At 38.1% G+C, this 19,550-nt stretch overlaps 1 protein-coding gene across 1 annotated transcript in view; it reads left to right on the forward strand.

Moving 5' to 3' along the window:
• The window catches only part of LOC150089358 (fructose-1,6-bisphosphatase 1-like), a 178,077-nt gene that overhangs the window by 150,920 nt on the left and 7,607 nt on the right, over positions 1-19,550 (forward strand). Inside the window, exons 5-6 of the mRNA XM_090368539.1 lie at positions 5,874-6,011; positions 14,272-14,388. Coding sequence (XP_090224665.1) covers positions 5,874-6,011; positions 14,272-14,388 — 255 coding nt within the window. The remainder of the gene's footprint in view (positions 1-5,873; positions 6,012-14,271; positions 14,389-19,550) is intronic.

Below are 19,550 nucleotides of genomic sequence, written 5' to 3' on the forward strand. Positions count from 1 at the left end.
TTTGAGTCTAAGGGGGAGCAGGTCAGTTTTCATTTGGTTTGCTATTGTAAAATGACTCCCATTCGGTATTGTATAGGTATCTCCAATTAGGGTGAGAAGGAAGACTGGATTTTTGCAGCATACAGGAGAAGAAATGTTTTCCTGTGGAGATGTAAAGGAGGTTTGTGGTCTGCTTTGATATAAAGACTCTGAACTGGGGAGGTTCTGAAAGCCCCTAGAGAAATTCTCAGAGCACTATGCTGGATGGTGTTTAACCACTCTAAAGTACTTTTCCTTGCAGAGTCATGCACTGGAGAGCCATAGTCCAGGCAGGACCTGATGAAAGCCCTATAAAGATGGATCAAGGTATGTCGATCAGCATCCCATGACATACACCCAAGAATATTTAACTTCTTCAAACAGAGGATTTGAAGATAGGCCACATGTGTTTGAAAGTTAAGTTTTCTGTCTAGTACCAGGCCAAGAAAATGGACGGTGTGAGCAAGGGGAATTGAAACATTGTTGTTCTTTAGCTCAGGATCATGATGAAGTGACCGTAATTTGCAGAAGTGAGTAGTGGTGGATATCTGTTACATAAGGTCCTGGATTCTGTTCTGGAAAAAGCAATTTGTAACTGTCTTTCAACAGTGTTCATACTTTGTGACTGGCAGGATATGGTAAGACCATCCGCATACATGTATATTTGAACGGTTTTTGGAAGATCTTCCAATATATTATTGATTTGAATTGCAAATAGAGTAGCACTCAATATGGAACCCTGCGGGACACCCTCTTCTTGAATGTGAGATGCTGGCAGCATGTTTCGATATCGGACCTGAAAGTTGCGTAATCTAAAAAGTTCTGAATGATTTGAGGAAGGTAGCCTTTCGGCCCAAATGATGCATATCTTTAATAATACCATGATGCCAAGTGGTATCAAATGTTTTCTGAATATCTAGATTCACCATCACTAGATGTTGCCTAATAACAAAGGCATTACGAATGTTCGATTCAATTTTGACAAGTAAATCTAGGGTAGACCTGTTTTTATGGAAGCCATATTGGCAATCAGAAAGAAGGTTTGGGAGTCTAAAATCCAGGTGAGCTGCTTATGCACCATCCTTTCAAAGATCTTGCCCAAACAGCTTGTCAATGATATTGGTCTGTAATTCTGAACTAGAGAAGGATCTTTGCCTGGTTTTGGGATAGCACAAATATAGGAATGATGCCATGACAGAGGATATGTATTTTCTGAGAAGATCTGATTATAAAAAGAGTAATAGTACGTAGAAATTGGCTTCACATAGATGTTTTAGCATACTATAGTAAATGCCATCTGGGGTCTTGCTGCACTATTTGAGGATTTGCTTAAGGAGTCTCTGAGTTCAGATAAAGTAAAGGGCTGGTTATATGGAAGTGAGAATCTAGTTAAAAAATTCAATTTGTGGTGTTCTTCATCAGTTTTAATGCGTTGAAAGGAGGTCATATAAGAGAAGGAGGCAGAAATGTTATAAAATATTCTGCTAAAGCATTTGCAATATCAGTTTTGGAAGATCTTCCAACATATTATTGATTTGAATTGCAAATAGAGCATTGTATTATTGGAGATTGCAGGGATAGAAATTTCCCATTGAGAGCTTTTATTTTTTTCCAGATAATTCGAGTGTCAATATTTTTCTTGATCATTGAGGTGAAGTTAATCCAGGAGTCATGTTTTGCTTTCTTTCTAATTTGTCCTGCTTTGGCTCTGAATTTTTTTGTAAGTAATTAGGTTGGTGGTAGTTGAGAATTTGTGAAACTGGTTCCAAGCACGGTTTTTTTCTCGTTTCACCTTGGAGCATTCTTCATTCCACCACGGATTTTGGTGTACATGCTTGCGCGGGTCAGATTTTGGAATGGAAATTTCTGCTGCAGATAATATATGGCTGGCAATGTGATCAGTTACATCATCAATATGCTGTTTCTGTACATAGTTTATCAAGTAGAACACAAGTGGAATAATTTTTCCGGTCTGCTTTATGAAAATTCCAAGAAGTACGGCCTTTAGGACATGACATGACCTGTGTTTGAATTGAACTGATGATAGGAGAATGAACACTGTGGAATGGATCATTCAGCACTGACCATTCCATGATTGAAAAAAGGGTTGCTGAACAGATGGATAAGTCTATGGCTGATGTAGCACCTGTAGGTAGTTGAATATGAGTTGGAGAGCCAGAATTTAACAAAGTCAGGTTGTGGTTATCCAGGAATTTTTCGATTAATTGGCCTCTTGTATCCATGGTGGAAGATCCCCACAATGGGTGGTGACTGTTGAAATCACCGAGTAAACAGACAGGAGGTGGTAGTTGTGTGATAAGATTATCAAGTTCAGTCTGGGAGCAACGATAATTCAGTGGAATATAAATGGATGCAAAGGGTTAACGATATTCCCATTTTCATGCAAACTGTTACAATTTCTAAGGGGGTTTTGTAGTTGGAGATGCCTTGAAGGTATTTTTGACAAGTATAGCCACCCCTCCAGGAGCAGGAGTGCTGGAATCTCTGTCTTGCCTTGCCTAAACATAGTGTAATTTTTGAATTTCAGAGAAACTTGTGATGAAAAAAAGGCTTCTTGTAAGCATACACCTACTGCTTTAGTTTGAATAAGTAAATTACTCAGGTCATCTATATTACTGCGTAATCATCTACAGTTCCATTTTAGGAATTTGTTCATTGTTTGGGATTAATTGAGGAAGATTGGTCTGACTGTTTTTTCTGAGAAGGTTTCTGTCTGCTTAGTTTTGATTTTTCATTTCTTGGAAAGGTTAGATGCCCTGTGTCCATGGTATCATTGGCATATAATTCTAGTACTGTGTCGTCATCCTCCGATTGAACATCAGTTTCCATGTTGCCATTACATGTTTTCACTTTTTTCTGATTTTCAACAATAGTTGATTTTTTTGTTCCTGGAAAGGTTGAGATAGCATCAGCTGGGATATTGATTGGTGTATTGCTTGTTTCATTGACTGTAGGTTTCTTATTGCAGTTGAGCAGCTGTTTGCAGTTGAGCAGCTGTTTCTGGTAACTGATGCATATGATCAGTTACCAGAAACAGCATGGTTAGCATTATTTGCTTTCTTGCTTCAGGGTATGTAACTTTATGCTCCACTTTATACTTCTGAATTTTTTCTCTGTTTGCCAAAGGTCACATGCTTTAGAAAATGCAGGATGGATTCCTTTACAGTTTGGGCAAGTAGGAGTGTGGGCTGTTCAGTCTCTTTGGAGCCACAAATAGGGCATACAGCATTGCTTTAGCATGCCATTTGAGAACGTACTTCTGGCCTTGAAGCAGTGAATGGGATTTGGGATGTAAGGCTGTAAGGATGTAACAGAGAAGATGGAAGATAGGGAGTACTGAATGTCAAAATAATGGACCTAGTTGGTATTAGGTTGCCATCTTTTTTGGTCATAATTCTCTGTGTATGAGTCACTTTTTGTTGGCTAAGCTCTTGTATTATCTCTTCTTCAGTGACATTTAATAAGCTCAATTCGCTGGTAACTCCTTTAGAAATGTTCAGAGTGTTATGGGCTGTTACTGACACTGGAATATTGTTAAAAGTTGTTAATTTTAAGTTTTTCTGAGTGATTTGGCTTAGAAGGTTCAATTAGAAGCTTCAATTAGATTGGAGACATTTAACCATTTTAGGAGATCCAACAGCTGACAGGTGGTTGTGTGGATAAAGAATGCATCATGAGAAATGCTGGCATATCTGCACTTTGTTTTTCAGTCCGTTGTTTGTTGTTTGTTATTTGGTTTTTAGGAGCATTAGCAACTAAGGCCATATTGCTCTGGGGATATGCGGTGGTCATTCCCTGACCTTTCCGCATCCTCCGTATTTGGTGGTCAGGGGCTCGAACTCCGGTCTAAATCAAGAAGCGTGTGCTACGCACTGCTGCTCCTGCCCACCTGGCTACGGAGGCGCCTTCAGTCCGTTGTCTCTTCGGACAATTCAAGTCATGTTCCGAGACTGAGATAATAGGTCTGGAGCCTGTGGGTTCTAGTGGTGGATATGCATTGCAATCCATCGCTGCTCCTTTTAGCCCTGGAAGAGGGAATTCCTTCTCCTAGGTTACCGGCCCCACCACGTGGAGGCAAGAGCGGTGCCAACCAGTGACCAAGCGATCAGTAGAAAAGGAGAGTAGTACATTGCTGGTGATAGCAGTAATGTTGCAAGTGTGGTTAGCAGTAAATTGCTGTGTTGAGGCAGTGACATTGCTCAGCGAGGGAAGCAGTAACATTGCGAGCGGTAGAGGGTTTATGAAAGCACTAGTACTCGGAAAAACGCTAGAATATCGCACTAGGAAGAATGCTTGGGAACTATCTTTTGGCACTCGGGGCCATGAAGGAATGATATAATTCCTCCCTCCTAACACCTGCACATGCTAGTCCAACTTCTCTCCTTGACTGCATGTTACATGTTGGAGTCACAGTCACAATCCCTAATCTAGCACAACCACAATGGGTAGATATGTAGGCCCTGGTGAACCAGGAGATGTGTAGTACAATAAGTACAAAGCATTATTACCTGCTGGCAGAGGCTATTACACAGCATGTGTACACTATCAAATACTCTTGATCATCAAATTAGTAGAGACATATGATGCAAGAAAGCAAGCTTATGCAGCATCAGCCAAAAAAAAAAAAAAACACGCTCCCATTCCACCCCTCTGTTTGTTCCAAGTACCTGTCCAGCTCAGCCTTAAATTTATTTAGGCTAGCAACTTCCACAACAAAGGATGGAAGTCTGTTCCACCAAACAACCACCTGCTGGCTAAAGGCAAACTTCCGCACATCTTCCCAGCACTTATATGTGCCTAGCAAAGTTTGTAATACAACATACAAATGTTTTTAAACAGCACATGTGAGTTTGCTCCAACCCTGCATTTCTCTCTTTTTTTCCTACTCTATGCCAACTTTATATTCTGTCTCACTGTTCTCTTCATGGTGCTTCCTGGGGAGAGGGCCTCCACTAACTTTCCTTTGCTAATCCCTCCCTGCACACATATGCTATTCCCCATTTTTCCATTCACTCATCATCAGGACTTGCTTTCCAAGACCCCATGGTGGTGGATGGAAGTCCAAAGGGAGATTAGTACAGTAGATGACCTACTTTGTGGTAAAGATGTGAGCCAGGATGCTGCCCCCCCTCACATTTATTGATAATATTTAGCCGCTCTTCCTCAGTCAGTTATTGAATTTCTTCAAAGCGAAACTCTTCTCTGGATAAAGTAACAGGTCAGACCTCCAGGTATGAATTTGATCGAGCATGTCTGGGATGTGAAGACAAATTGGGAAACATCAACTTTCTGTACCTTCCATACACTTATGCATTGATTATCCCAAGGCTTAATTATCAGCCTAATAAACAGCACAAGAGATCTTTGTGGGAATTGTTAAGCAGTCATATCTTATTAAATGCCTGAATTACGCAGGACTGGCCCCCTTAGTATTGACTATCTTGATCTCATAATTATATATGAAAACAGAACAATGCTCCTTTTCAAATGCAATATATATGAATCTTATAATAATACTTTTTCTCAAGGAAACTGTATCAAATAGATCTGGTAAAATTTTATTAAGTATTTTTTTCCCTTGATTTTATGGTTGTTTAATTAACTTTGGACATGAACATGGATAATAAGTAAAATTAAGATACTTTCATCACCCTTGACTAGATTTTAACTTAGAAATTTTAAAAAACAAATGCCATTTGCAAATAAATATTTAAATATTTCTAATTTTAATAATAAAATGCATTAAATCATAGTTATATGCCTTTTAACTTGCAGATGGTTCAAAATACCATAATTTGTGCTCATTTATGTTTATCTTTGTTTTTTTTTTCCAGGCTATTGGTGAGTTTATTCTAACTGATCCAAATATGAAAATAAAGCCAAAGGGAAATATTTATAGTATTAATGAGGGTTATGCTGGTCTTTGGGATGACGCTGTCACACAATATATCAGCAAAAAAAAATTTCCCAAGGTAAGTGTACAATTTCTGAGGAGTCGATTGATGCAGATAGATATATTTTTTTCCTTTTATACTATCGCTTATACCATCCTTACAATAATAAGAAATGAATCCTCTGTAGTTGTTTGAGAAAATAATGCTACTCTGCTTTGTTTTTCTGTCTGGGAATACTATTGTCTCTCTGGTGAGAGAGCTTGAGCTGTGCCCACTTTAGAAACAATATCATTATCAACATCATCATCAGCCATTTTCAGTCCACTGCAGGGTGAAGGCCTCTCCAGCAACTTTCCAGTTCCTTCTGTTTTGAGCACTGGCCATCCATTTACTACCCAAAAACTCACGAATTTCATCTATCCATCTCCGCCTTTGTCTTCCAGGTTTTCTTCTAGCTCTTCTTGGGTACCATTCTGTTATTTTCTTAGTCCATCTGTCATCATGTCTTCGAGATATGTGTCCTGCCCAAGACCATTTTAGTTCTTTAATTTTGATAAGAATGTCCTTTACTTGAGTTTGTTGCCTAATCCATGTGTTTCTCTTCTTATCTAACAGTCTGATTCCCAATATGATTCGTTCCATTCTTTGCTGTGTAGTTCTCCGCTTCTCTTCCATTCTTTTGGTGAGTGCCCAAGTTTCACTTCCATAAGTCATGGTGGAGAGTATACATTGGTTCATTATTTTACGTTTCAGACAAACTGGGATATTGCTCTTCAGTATGTGACTATATTTCCTGAATGCTATCCATCCAAAATTTATTCTTCTCTTGACTTCCAGCCATTTATCATTATTACAGCTAATAACTTTTCCCAGATAAGTATATGACTCCACCTTTTCAATTACTGCTCCTTCAATCATTATTTCCCTTTCTGTGGCATACTTGTTCATCATTACTTTTGTTTTAGCCATATTCATCTTTAGTCCAAAATCCTTACTAACTGTGCATAACTGATTAAGATTTTCCTCTAATTCTTTGGGATCTTGGCTTATGACCTCAATGTCATCTGCAAATCTTAATGGCTTAGGTACTCTCCGTTCACATTGACTCCTTTCTGCGACCAGTCTAATCTTCTGAAAGCTTCCTCAAAGGCAGCAGTAAACAGCTTCAGAGATATTGTGTCTCCTTGTCGAACTCCTTTCTCGATTTTAAATTTCCTACTGTCTTTGTCTAGTCTAATAAAGGAAGTAGCACTCTCATATATTTTCTTCAAAATCATAATATATGGGGTATCTATGCCTTGTCTTTCCAGTGCCCGTAACATTGCCTTATGCTGTATGGAGTCAAATGCCTTTTTATAATCCACAAATGCCAGGCATAATGATGTTTTATATTCATTTGCTTTCTCCATTAGCTGTGCTATTACGTGAAGGTGATCCGTAGTTGAGAATCCTATCCTAAGGCCAGCTTGCTCTTTCGGTTGATTCTCATCAAGTATTCTTTCTAATCTGTTAGTAATGACCCTTGTGAACAACTTGTAGATGTGGGATAACAAGCTAATTGGTCTATAATTTCCAATTTCTGATTTATCTCCTTTCTTATGCAGCAAAACTATGATTGCATTATTCCACTGCTTAGGCGTCACACCTATTCTAATGCACTTTGTGAAGGGCCTTGCCAGTTTTTGTGTTATGTCTCTTCCTCCCAATTTTAATAACTCTACAGTAACTTCATCTTCCCCCAGGGCTTTCTGATTCTTCATTTTCTTCAATGCATGGTCTACCTCATCAGGAAGAATATCAGGTATGTCATATGTGTTGCTACTTTGCAATCCATCTTGCCCACTGCTGGCATCATTCTCTCGCTCCTTGTATAATTCTCTATAGTAGTCTTCTGCTATTTGAATTATGCCTTCTCTGCTGTTTATAAGTGCACCATCACTATTCTTCAGTTTCATTATCATTTGTCTTTCTGTATTACTGCTCATGGCTGCTGATTTAAATCCTTTGTTTTCCCTTAATGCTTGTTCTACTTTTCTTGTGTTAAATCTTCTTATGTCCTCTCTGAGTCTCTTTCTAATGGCTTTGCATAACTCAGTACACTCAATTTTCTCCCTGTCAGTGTTTTTCTTGCTTTTCATTTGTCGTCTTCGGTTCATCACGACAAGTGTTTCTTGGCTAATTTTTTCTTCTTTGGACTTCTTTTTCCCTATAGGTTTCTTGGGCTTTATCACTTTCAGAAAGTTGTAATATTCCTCATCGATATCTTGGTCCTGAGCAGTCTGCAGAAACTCAAACTTGTTCTTAAGTTCCAGTACATACTGCTTTTTCTCCTCCTCCTCTGTTATCTCAAAGATATTTACTCGAGTCAGTTTTTTCCTTTCCTTTCCTATATCTATATCAAGTGTACATCTTACCATTCTGTGATCACTTCCACCATTTACCTTATTCAGGACGGTAACATCATTCACAATATATCTTCTGTTAGTGAGGATGAAGTCGATTTCATTAGTTGTTAATCCATTTGGACTCTTCCATGTCCACTTTCTGTTCACCCTTTTCTTGAAAAAAGTGTTCATTACTGACAGTCCTTGAGATTCTGCAAATTCCACAAGTCTTTCACCTCTTATTTCTTTCACCAATTCCAAAATTTCCTATAGTTCCTCTTTCTGCACTGTTTTGCCTTTTTCCAACCTTAGCATCGAAGTCCCCCATAATAATAGTGTAGTGGGTTTTCTGCTAATCTAGAAGACTCTCAATTTCGGTGTACATTTCTTCAACCTCTTCATCATCATGGCTCGATGTTGGTGCATAAATCATTATAACCTTTAGCTTGTGCCTCTTAGAAATCTTGAGTATTAGTCTTGACACCCTTGGTGATGTACTTTTGAATTCCAAAATGTTGTTTTTAAAATCTTTATGGACCAGAAACCCAACTCCACCTTCACTCCTTTCACTGTTTCCATTGGTGTACAGCAGATTTCCACTTGCTAAACTTATAAGTGATTCATTTCTTCTTCTTGTTTCAGCCAAACCGATGATATTCCAATTCACATTTTCTAATTTCTTTTCCAGCTCTGATATCCTGTCTTCACCAATGAGTGATCTTATGTTATAACAGGCCAAGTTCAGTTTCCGTGCATGGGCCTGGTCATACCCAGAGATTCTTAGCACCGTCTGCTTCCACTCTGATCCTCTCGCTGCCGTAAGAGGGAGAGTGAAAGTTGCTGGGAACTGAGGGCCATTTGCTTTTTCGTGCTGTCATATGCTGGAGGGTTTGGTCTTTTCCTCTTCACGCTGACCAGGCGTCTTGAAGAGAACCACTCTACATGTTCGTTGACACCTAAGTGACGTAACAGGGCTTACCATCGAGACGGTATGCATGAGTGGATTTTAGGGAGGCAGGCCAACTGGACTTCTCCTAAATCTTCTGTAGTAGAGAGATATTGGATCCATCAATGTTTTAGGCTGAGTGTCTGATAACACACAGGATACCTGTTCCCCTCCAAGCCCCATTATCTGCAAGTCAACCTAAACAAAACCTTACTTTGCTTAATGAAAATTTGAAATGCCCAAGAAGCATGTTTGGGATACAGAGCTTTAACTTCTCATCCGTTTTATCATAATTTCAGTATTATATCACTACAATTCAGTGTTATTAATCTAATATTCCTTCTACCATGTTATGAACTCAATAAGCAAGTCATCTTTTGAGATTATGATCAGTGTCACAGTAAGAACCACTGTTACCTACATTTCAGTGCTACAGCTTTAAAATGGTTGTAGCGCAAGATGATCTATTAGATTGTCCAGTGGACAAAACTTAGTGACAATGCTGTAGAAGGCATCTGGGTCAGCTATTGAGTAATCTTACTGGCTCAACTTTGTCATATGTGATGAAGGAGTTCTTGGCAGTGGAGAGCACTGATAAGGCCATGCTTGCATATTTTAAATAGTTGGGCATATCTAGGTGTGCGTATGCCATACAAAGTGAAAACACCAATCTTAAAACACTTCAGCCTAAAACACTAATAAAGATAATATCAAGTAGTAGTAGTGGCATGTGATGCAAGAAAGCAAGTGTATGAGCTTATGCATCATCAGCCAAAAAAAAAAAAAATTTCACACAACCATTCCCTCTAAATGTTTGTCCAGCTGCTCCGTAAATTTATTTAACCTATCAACTTCCACAACGACAGATGGAAGTTTGTTCCAGCAATTAACCACCCGCTGGCTAAACGCAAATTTCCGCACATCTATTCTACATCTGTCTTTCCTCAATTTGAATTTATGTCCCCTTAGGTTCGTAATCTGAACAAGTGGAAGAATCCCATCAGAATTGCTCAACCCATTCAAGGGCTTTACACCTCAATCAGATCACCGCACAAGTGCCTATTCTCCAGCCACTACAATTTGCAGAACTTAAGCCTCTCTTGGTAAGAGAATCCCTTCATTCCCCTCACCAATCTTGTTGCCCTTCTCTGTACATGCTCAAGCAAATCTACATCCTTCCTAAAATGAGGCCTCCAGACCTGTACGTAGTACTCAAAGCGTGGCCTGACCATTGCCCTATACAGAGGGGCAATCACCTCCTTTTTCCTGCTAGCAAAATTCCTATATATCATTGACAAAACTCCATGACCTGCCCTGGCAGCATTGCTCAGAAAACTTCATACCTGACTGCACAATTACTCCCAGGTCTTTTTCATTTTATACAACCTTAAGTGTAGTACCACACAGTTGGTACATTTCTCTGGGGTTACTTCTACCCACGTGCAGTACTTTGTATTTGTCAAGGTTAAACAACTTCAGTTGTTAAATCGAGGCAGTCAAAGGCAACTGAAGTTGCCTTGATAGCATCAGCAAATATTCTTGCACCCTTTCTATTTAAGTGTATACTATCCCTGTCCTGTTAACATGAAAGATGAAAGCTCTATATAGGAAGAATTGCCCATCATATGACTGTGAAAAAATGGAAAAGACAGTTTAGGTGTGGTTACAGCAATATGCACAATGACCCAAAAGAGAAACCCATCTCAGCCACAGATCCTGCCATTGTGGCTAAAGTGAAACAGCTAATTCATGAAGACAGACTTGTGATTATAAATCTTATAGCAAATTATGTGAACATTAGCCATGTCTGTTTGCACCATATTGCACAAGTTCCTGCACATGTCTAAAGTAGCAGCCTGATAGGTGAGTTTAGAGATTGTTGGTGCCTCCTGAAAAGCTCCACAGGAGAGAAAGTGTGCCGCATAAATTGTTGGAGCTTTGTAGAGAGAACATTGATGATTTTTTTTGACTGAATCGTGATGATAGATGAATTTTGGATATATCACTATGATACAGGAACAGCAATCTAACATTTCTCTTTGCCAATTCCCCCCAAAATTCAAGTTTCAATTGTTTGCTAACAAGGTCATGTTGTCAGTCTTTTGAGACACCAGAATTATCCTTACTGATTACTTCTGAAGGAAGCTGCAACATCACTGAGGAGACATGAAATCAAAGAGATGTACAAAGCTATCAAAAAGGTGCACTTCCTATCCAGCAGTGCTCCTGCTCGTAGGGCTACCCTCATAGTGGTTTTTACAATTAGGTGTAGCATTGAAAATTTGCAGCCCCACCTTATTCTCCTGATCTCTTACTTTCTCTTCCCTAATATAAAGAAACCATTATGAGGCTGTTAATTTCAGATTGATGAAGTGATAATTAATGAAGTGGAAGCCTGGTTTTCTGCTCAAAGCGAAGAGTTCTATTCAAGAGGCCTGAAATAGCTTATTCACAGATGGGAAAAATGTGTAACTCTAAAAGATAGCTACATATAGATTGATGAAATTGCCAGCCAAGTTTCCAGTTCCTAACTCAAATGCTTCTAAGTGAGGGTAAATACTTATTGCCTATCCCCATTGTAAACAAATTTGATGAATTTGAAGTACTGGTTAGGTTGGAAAATGTAGACATTGCAGGGTTATTGGAAACATGGTGCCACTCAGACTTATAAGGGATGTGGAACCTGAATATGGCGAGTACAATATTTACAGAAAGGGCAGACAGGACAGGACAGGAGAGTGAGTGGAGTTAGGTTTTTAGATTCTGAGAAGTGCTTAGAATTTAAGGTTGTGCACCCAGTTGATGTTTATGGATGTTGAACACGTTTGGTGTGACATAAGCATCAGGGAAACAAAAATTAGAGTAGAAATGAGTTATAGGCTAAATGACTGTGATGAGTATAATGAACATCTATACAGAGAAATAGAGTGGGCCAGTAAATTAGAATGTCTTATAATGGGGGATTTTAACTTTCCAGATATTGACTGGAATTTTCGGGTTGGTCACGCAAATGGTAGCAAGACTGTTCTGGATTTATTGGATGTTATTGGATGACTGTTTTCTACCAGCGTTAGGCAACAAGAGAAAGCAGTACTCTTGATCTTATTTTCAGCAGCGACTCCTCACGCATTAAGAATATCCAGATAAAAGAACATTGAGATGGGAGTGATCATAATATATTGATGTGAGATTTATCTCACATAAATATATTATGTCAAGGGTATAGGAAGGGATTCTGCTCTTTTATAGGCAACTACAGTAGCTGTACCTAATTTTTAAATTTCTTTCAGTGGGACAAACTGATAATGTCCCATTTAGCTTTCCCTGAATACTCACGAATACTGCATGTTCAGCAGTTTACTTCCATTAACATGTCCCTTAATTCACCTCATGCATCGTGTAAGATTAGTATTTTACTGTTAATTTCTTTATAAAAATTTTTGTAGATTAACCATATTTTTTTGCTCACTGACGTTAATGGAATATGGTATGTCCACTAGTTTTCATATCATATACTAAGATTTTGTACATGAAATGGATAACCTTTGGTTATTCAAAGGTAAAAATCTAGTATGCTCATTATGCTTGACTGAAAATTGTTATTTTGTTATTTACATTATATACATGCTAGCTACAGGCTCTGACACCTAAAATTTTGTGATTTTTATTTTACAATATCATTTGAAAAAAATTGACATAACTTTAGGAGGAAAAAAAAAACTCTTTAACAACATAGTATAAAAATGCAGTTTTCACAACTTTCACATCTATGTAACAAATTTTATTGATCACTCTGATTTCTTGTGGAACCTTCTCTTTTAATTCCATTATATTTAAAGGGAAATCATAAAAAAAACTCTTTCCTTTAAATATCTCCAACATCATGAGAAATATTGCTGAGCAACATCCCTATCTGCACTGGCAGCCTCACCATGCCTCATAACACTGTGTAATCCAGTCTTTTTCCTAAATCCAGTAAACCACCCCTCGGTGCCAAAAAACTCATACACAGAACCAGTACTTGTACTAAGAGCCTTAGCACCAAGTTCCTCAAACAATTGCCTCACTGACACTATCACCTGCTATTTGTTTTTCATTAATCCACACTAATAGAAGAGTTTCCATCTTTTCCGTGATATTACATGAACTGCTTAACCTAGAGATTCCCTTTGCGACCTATGCACTTTTTATTTTTTCTTTGTTTTTTAAAATTGTACTGATTGTTGATTTAGCCATACCATATTCAGCACTTAGATCTCCTACACTTTTTCCACTTTCTCGCTTGGAAATGATTTCTTTCTTAATTTCTAAGTTAATTAGCTTTCTCACTCTATTTTGCCGGTTCATGGCTAAAATTATATAGCAGAATACTGTAATTAAAAAAATTATATTCACTGCTAAAGGGCAAATAAACAGATAACTGAACTAAATTAATAACTGGACATTACAAATGATAACAAAGATGATAACTGATGCTCTAATCAAAGTGGGAAATTAGAGCAAGAAGCACTCTAATCAACACGTCATGCACATGCGCGTGCTATGTCGGCCGATAGTATTCCTCCTGGTTCATTGTAGCATACCTGACTATATATTTTTTCACAGTTAGGTTAATTTATTCAAATGATATAGCAAAATTAAAAATCACTAGTTTGAAGTTCTGCACCCTGTATCAGGAAAACTGGACTGCTGTACATGAATAGAAACTTTAAGACTGTGATTTTTATATTCAGACTCATATATTTTACCAAGTTTAGTGCATAAATTTGTGAAGGTGCAATTTGGCCATAGTAGCCCTTGTGTCATTAAACCCCACTTCAGCAGCATAAATTTGTAGGCTTATCAACTTGGGAAGCCACCTTTGCATTACTTGGATAATTCAAAAGTAGCAAAAAACATTTTATAAACATTTGTTTATAAGAATCTAGTGAGTTTTCGATAAAACAGGAGATGATATACTAAGGATTGTGTACACTTGAAATTGTAATTATTTATTTTTTATTTACAGAATGGCAGTCCATATGGTTCCAGATATATCGGTTCCATGGTTGCAGATGTGCATCGGACAATTAAATATGGGGGAATTTTTTTGTATCCAGCAACTAAACAGGCTCCATCAGGGAAGGTGAGTTTCAGTTTTAGATGTCATTTTCTCAGAACCACTTTCACATAGTTATACTGAGAAAAAAAAAAAAAACTGTTGGCCGTGGTTGCACTGCTTGATAACAATCAGAAATTGCAAGTTTTTAACCCTTTAGCAGGTGTGCTTGGTGTATTATCTATACCAAAAAAAGAAAACTTTATTTAGTCTAAAATACCTTAGAAATTATATCAGTATGATTTATGTATAAATATAGTGCAAGCACATCAAAAATACATAACTATATCTGAATAAATCAGAATATTAGCAAAACGGCATCGTTTTAAGTTATATCTCTTATTGTGAATACCTTTCACAATATTCTTCACATCGAGTAGCCATGATATTGCACTACTTCGAATAAGTAACGCTTCACCTAAGGAGAAGGCTAATGTTACTTATTCTCAGATGGATACCACCACCCAGACAGCACCGTTTCGGGGCTGTTTGGCCTTTCTTCGGTGGGTGGGTAGGTACCCGAGTGATGCAAAACAGTTATGAAGTATAACTCCACAATATGAGAGATGCCTGATGGTGTATCATGTATTTAGACTCTAAAGCGTTTAGAGCATAAGCCTCAAACATAGTCTAGACTCTCCCATAGCTTGAGGCTTATGCCCTAAATGCTTTAGAATCAGTTTGATTTTTAATATTCCACTAGTATTTTATTCACTTTGGTGGTAATTACTTTTTAATTGGAGAAGTATAGCTGTAAAAAATTTAAGGTTTCTGTTAAACATATAAAATGTGGCACACATCACTTGCATTTGTTTTTGTTATCTAATATAGTTTCAGAATACAGAATAAAACTATAAAATGCATTTTCAATTATTTGTAATTTTTTTTTTGGCACATCTGCTAGAGGATTAATGAAACTACAGTTAGACTTCTCACTTACAGCAGTCCATTATCCTTCACATCATGAATTTTCCCCATGTTCTGGATACGTTTAGATAAATGGATTAATCCAGCAAACCTGCTGAATGGGTAAAATTTAGTTATTTTATTGTGTTGCTTTTACAAAGCATCAGCATCTTTATTTTTCATATTTAGGTGTGTTTCAGCCAATTTGCACATGTTACAGGCTAAAACACCTGAAATAACACACAGGGGAGAGAACTATTCTCTCCATATGAGTTTGGTTAAATGAGAATGACAGTCTCCTTGAGGCAACATTCTCTCAGGTATGTCAAACTGGGCTTGCTACCTGGGAGTCTAAAGCACTGATGGAACTGATATTCATGCGACACTCAAGTCAAGTGGACCGAATTTTGGCAAAGTCTGGTCGGTTTGTGATAGACAAGTCCTTTCCTTGCACCTTCACAATGGTAGGACTGTTAGTAGCCCTGAGTATAACCCAAATGTGCAAGTCCTTAAATATGGTACCTAGTACATGAAGGTGCTGGGTATATTCTTGCCGTGTGTACACTATATCCACTTTGGTGCAAACCAATGTAAGTAGGGGTTGAGGTGTGGTCACAACACCACACGGAGGAATGCTGCCCATCTGTGTTACCAGGTAAATGACTCTCATCAACTGATTCAATACCACCACTTTGCTTATTGTAGGCTTGAAGTGGTGTAATGCATGTTTAGTATCCAGAGCAAAGCTCTGGTAACATGCAGTATGACTGATGTCTTTTCAGGTTATGATGTACATCATGGCGATATCCAATCTTCATTACATTTAGAGGACACAGTTTTAAAATAATGTTTGCAGGCTGGCAACTAGATAGTCCACCAGAACAAAACTATTGGTAATACTCTAGGAAGCATCTGTCAGCTAATTAATGTATAATCTTACTGCCTCTCCTCTGCTAAATAGTGACTGGATGGAGTCCAAGTAGTGCGTATGCAGGGGGGGGGGCATTTCAAGGTCACATTATGTCAAGGAGATGGGTATATTCTTGCCATGTGTGCACTATATCCAAAAAATTCATTACTTCATTTAACATATCCTCCTCACCTTTTCTTACTACTAATTAAATCATGAATTGTAAAACTAATAGAGCAAACTTATTTGCAAAAAGATCTAAACTGCCCAAACATTTCCCCATTCATTTCACAAATATAAGCTGTCTCGGTTCCAATCTCAGTGATGTCTATTTCCACTTACAGTCTGCCGAACACTATGTATTTTTTTTTTTTTTTATGACAGAATTCCAGTTATCAGTTGATTCAACCACTGCTAATCTCAGTTGTCCTAATTATCTGCTGTATTATTCCCTTTGCTTCAAAGGTGGTACTTCTGCATATGTCTGTTCTGATATACACTGTCAGAGATACATTAATTTGGAATCTCCTCTTTTTGATCTTTTATGACTTAAAATCTCTCTACCACATTCTGTTAAATTCATGTGTTGCCTCTATCGTTCTCCCAACTCCACTAATCACGTGGAACTCTTTGACTTCCTCTCTTTGAAACTTGAATTTCTCCAGTCCAACTTTCTTAAGAGTGAAGTAATTTTCCTTTACGAATTTAATGTTCACAGCTCCAGCTGGTTGAGATGGGTCTTGCAATTACTAATAACCTTGCACATATAGTTTGTTTACCTACTAGAATACCAGACAATCCTAACCACAGCTAGCATTCTACAAACACCCTAGCATTCACAAACAACCTTGAAAAGTACCCAGTTGAGGTGAGTTGTCCTCTGGGCACCTCAGATAACAAATTGGTGATTGTCTCCTCTCCAGTGGAACCTTTCTAAACCTCTTGTTGTTTGGCATTACAAGAATGCAAAATGGAATGTTCTGTGAGATTCCTTTTCTATTTTTCCTTGGTCAGATTACTGTTTTAAATCTTCTGATGTCATTGTTTGCTCAGATCATATCAGTGAAATTATTCTTTATAGGGAAAAAATCCTTTTTTCCAAACTCCACCTTAAAATCTCATCATTTATCTAAACCTTGGTTTTCCAATAGTGCTAAGGCTATTCGAGATAAGAATGTTGCATAACCCAATTGACTTGCATCCAAATTTCCAGGTTCATTTTCTGCCTACACCAAAGCTTGCAACGCATCATATTAATCACTGAAAACAATATTTTGAACAGGCATAAGAGTAGAAAACTTACTTCTTGTCCAAATGGTAGTTGAAAATTCTGGTCTCTTGCCAAAGCTATTGGCCAAAACTTTTGCCCATCTCTGTTTTCACCTCTGTCAAAACCAAATGGTCCTATTGCCACTTCAGCCAAAGATAAAGCTGACCTGCTAGCAACCTACTTTTCTTCTAACTCATGTATTGATCTTGGTGAACCACCTCCTACCATTCTGAGTACACCCCATTCAGTGCCTACTGTTGTCCCAAAAGGATGTCAGAAGAATTATTATTATTAGCCATATGGTGCAAGGAAACCTGAGGCTTATGCTGCACCAGCCAAAAAAAAAAAAAAAAAAAAAAATTATGAATTACCCAAATAGAGAGAGAGAAGTAGAAGGGAATCACAAAGAAAGAGAAGAATGGTAATATTCAGCTGGGGATTCTGGGTGTGCCAAGCCCATACTAGATGTGAGCCCCTGGGAACAATTCTGAACAATTTTGATGCCAAGAAAGCACCTGGTCATGATAGTATTTCTCCACACATTCTCAAAACCTGCTCCTGAGCATACTCCTGTTCTGTATCACCTTTTTTCACTTTATTATTCCACAGGTGTTTTCCCTTCTGCTTGGAAATTTGTTCATATCCAGCCAAATCCCTCCCATCCAATTATCATTGTATTGCATTTACTTCTACCCTTTATAAAACAATGGAGAAATCTATTAGCCACCAGCTCAAACTATCTAGAAACCTCCTATCTGATTAATGTATAGAATAGAATCTATTACTAGTATAGATTCTATCAATGTCAATCCTCTGGCTGACATTACCATCTGTGGACAAATTCAATGGAAAAGTTTGGTGAAACTCAAGCAGTTGCTCTTGACATTTCAAAGGCTTTTGATCATGTTTGATATAAACATCTTCTAAATAAGCTTGCATCTTATGGTTTATCAACTGTTTTTTGTAATTGGGTATCCAATTTCCTCTTTGACTGCTCCCTGCAGGTGATAGTAGATGGCTCTCTATGTTCTAATTATTACTTCTTTCTCCCACTCTTTTCTGCTTGTTTATTAATGACCTTTCAGTGACTGGAAATCCTATCCATAGTTTTGCTGATGATAGCACATTGTAGTAGTAGTAGTAGTAGTGGCATGTGATGCAAGAAAGCAAGTGTATGAGCTTATGCAGCATGAGCCAAAAAAAAAAAAAAAAATCACACCATTCCCTCCAAATTCCTGCCCAGTTCCTCCTTAAATTTATTCAACCTATCAACTTTCACAAGAACAGATGGAAGTTTGTTCCAGCAATTAACCACCCGCTGGCTAAAGGCAAATTTCTGCACATCTATTCTACATTTGGCTTTTCTTAATTTGAATTTATGCCCCCTTAGGTTTGTAATCTGAACAAGTGGAAGGATCCCATCAGAATTCAGCGTGCTCAACCCATTCAAGGCCTTATACACTTCAATCAGATCACCGCACAGGTGCCTTAGTCTCCAGCTACTGCAATTTGCAGAACTTAAGCCTCTCTTGGTAAGAGGATCCCGTCATTCCCCTCACCAATCTTGTTGCCCTTCTCTGTACACGCTCAAGTAAATCTACATCCTTGCTAAAATGAGGCCTCCAGACCTGTACGCAGTACTCAAGGCATGGCCTGACTATTGCCTTATACAGAGGGACAATCACCTCCTTCTCCCTGCTAGCAAAATTCCTATATATCATTGACAAAACCCCATGACCTGCCCTGGCAGCCCGTCTGCCAGGGCAGGTCATGGGGTTTTGTCATTGTATTCCACCTTGCAGTTTGAGAAACCTTACCTTGCCCTGCCCAACATGTTTCAGCTTCTTGAATATCCACTATCATTCCTTAAATCCTGATCTCTAGGTAATTCTCCAGTGAGACAAACATAACTTAGTTGATTTCAATCCTAAAACTCAGCCCTGTCTTATATCTTGCAAAAAGAATTCTTCTCCTCCTAGGCTAATCTTCGATGACAGTCTGATTTCTAGACAAGAACACATATCCCTATTGGGGATTACCATGACTTCTAATCTCTCTTGCCATAAGTACATCACAAATATTGCTTCCTCTACATCTAAAAAA

The sequence above is a fragment of the Mastigoproctus giganteus genome, chromosome 2 (assembly GCF_048544385.1).
Source record: "Mastigoproctus giganteus isolate SK-2022 chromosome 2, ASM4854438v1, whole genome shotgun sequence".
Classification (NCBI taxonomy): Eukaryota; Metazoa; Arthropoda; class Arachnida; order Uropygi; family Thelyphonidae; genus Mastigoproctus; species Mastigoproctus giganteus.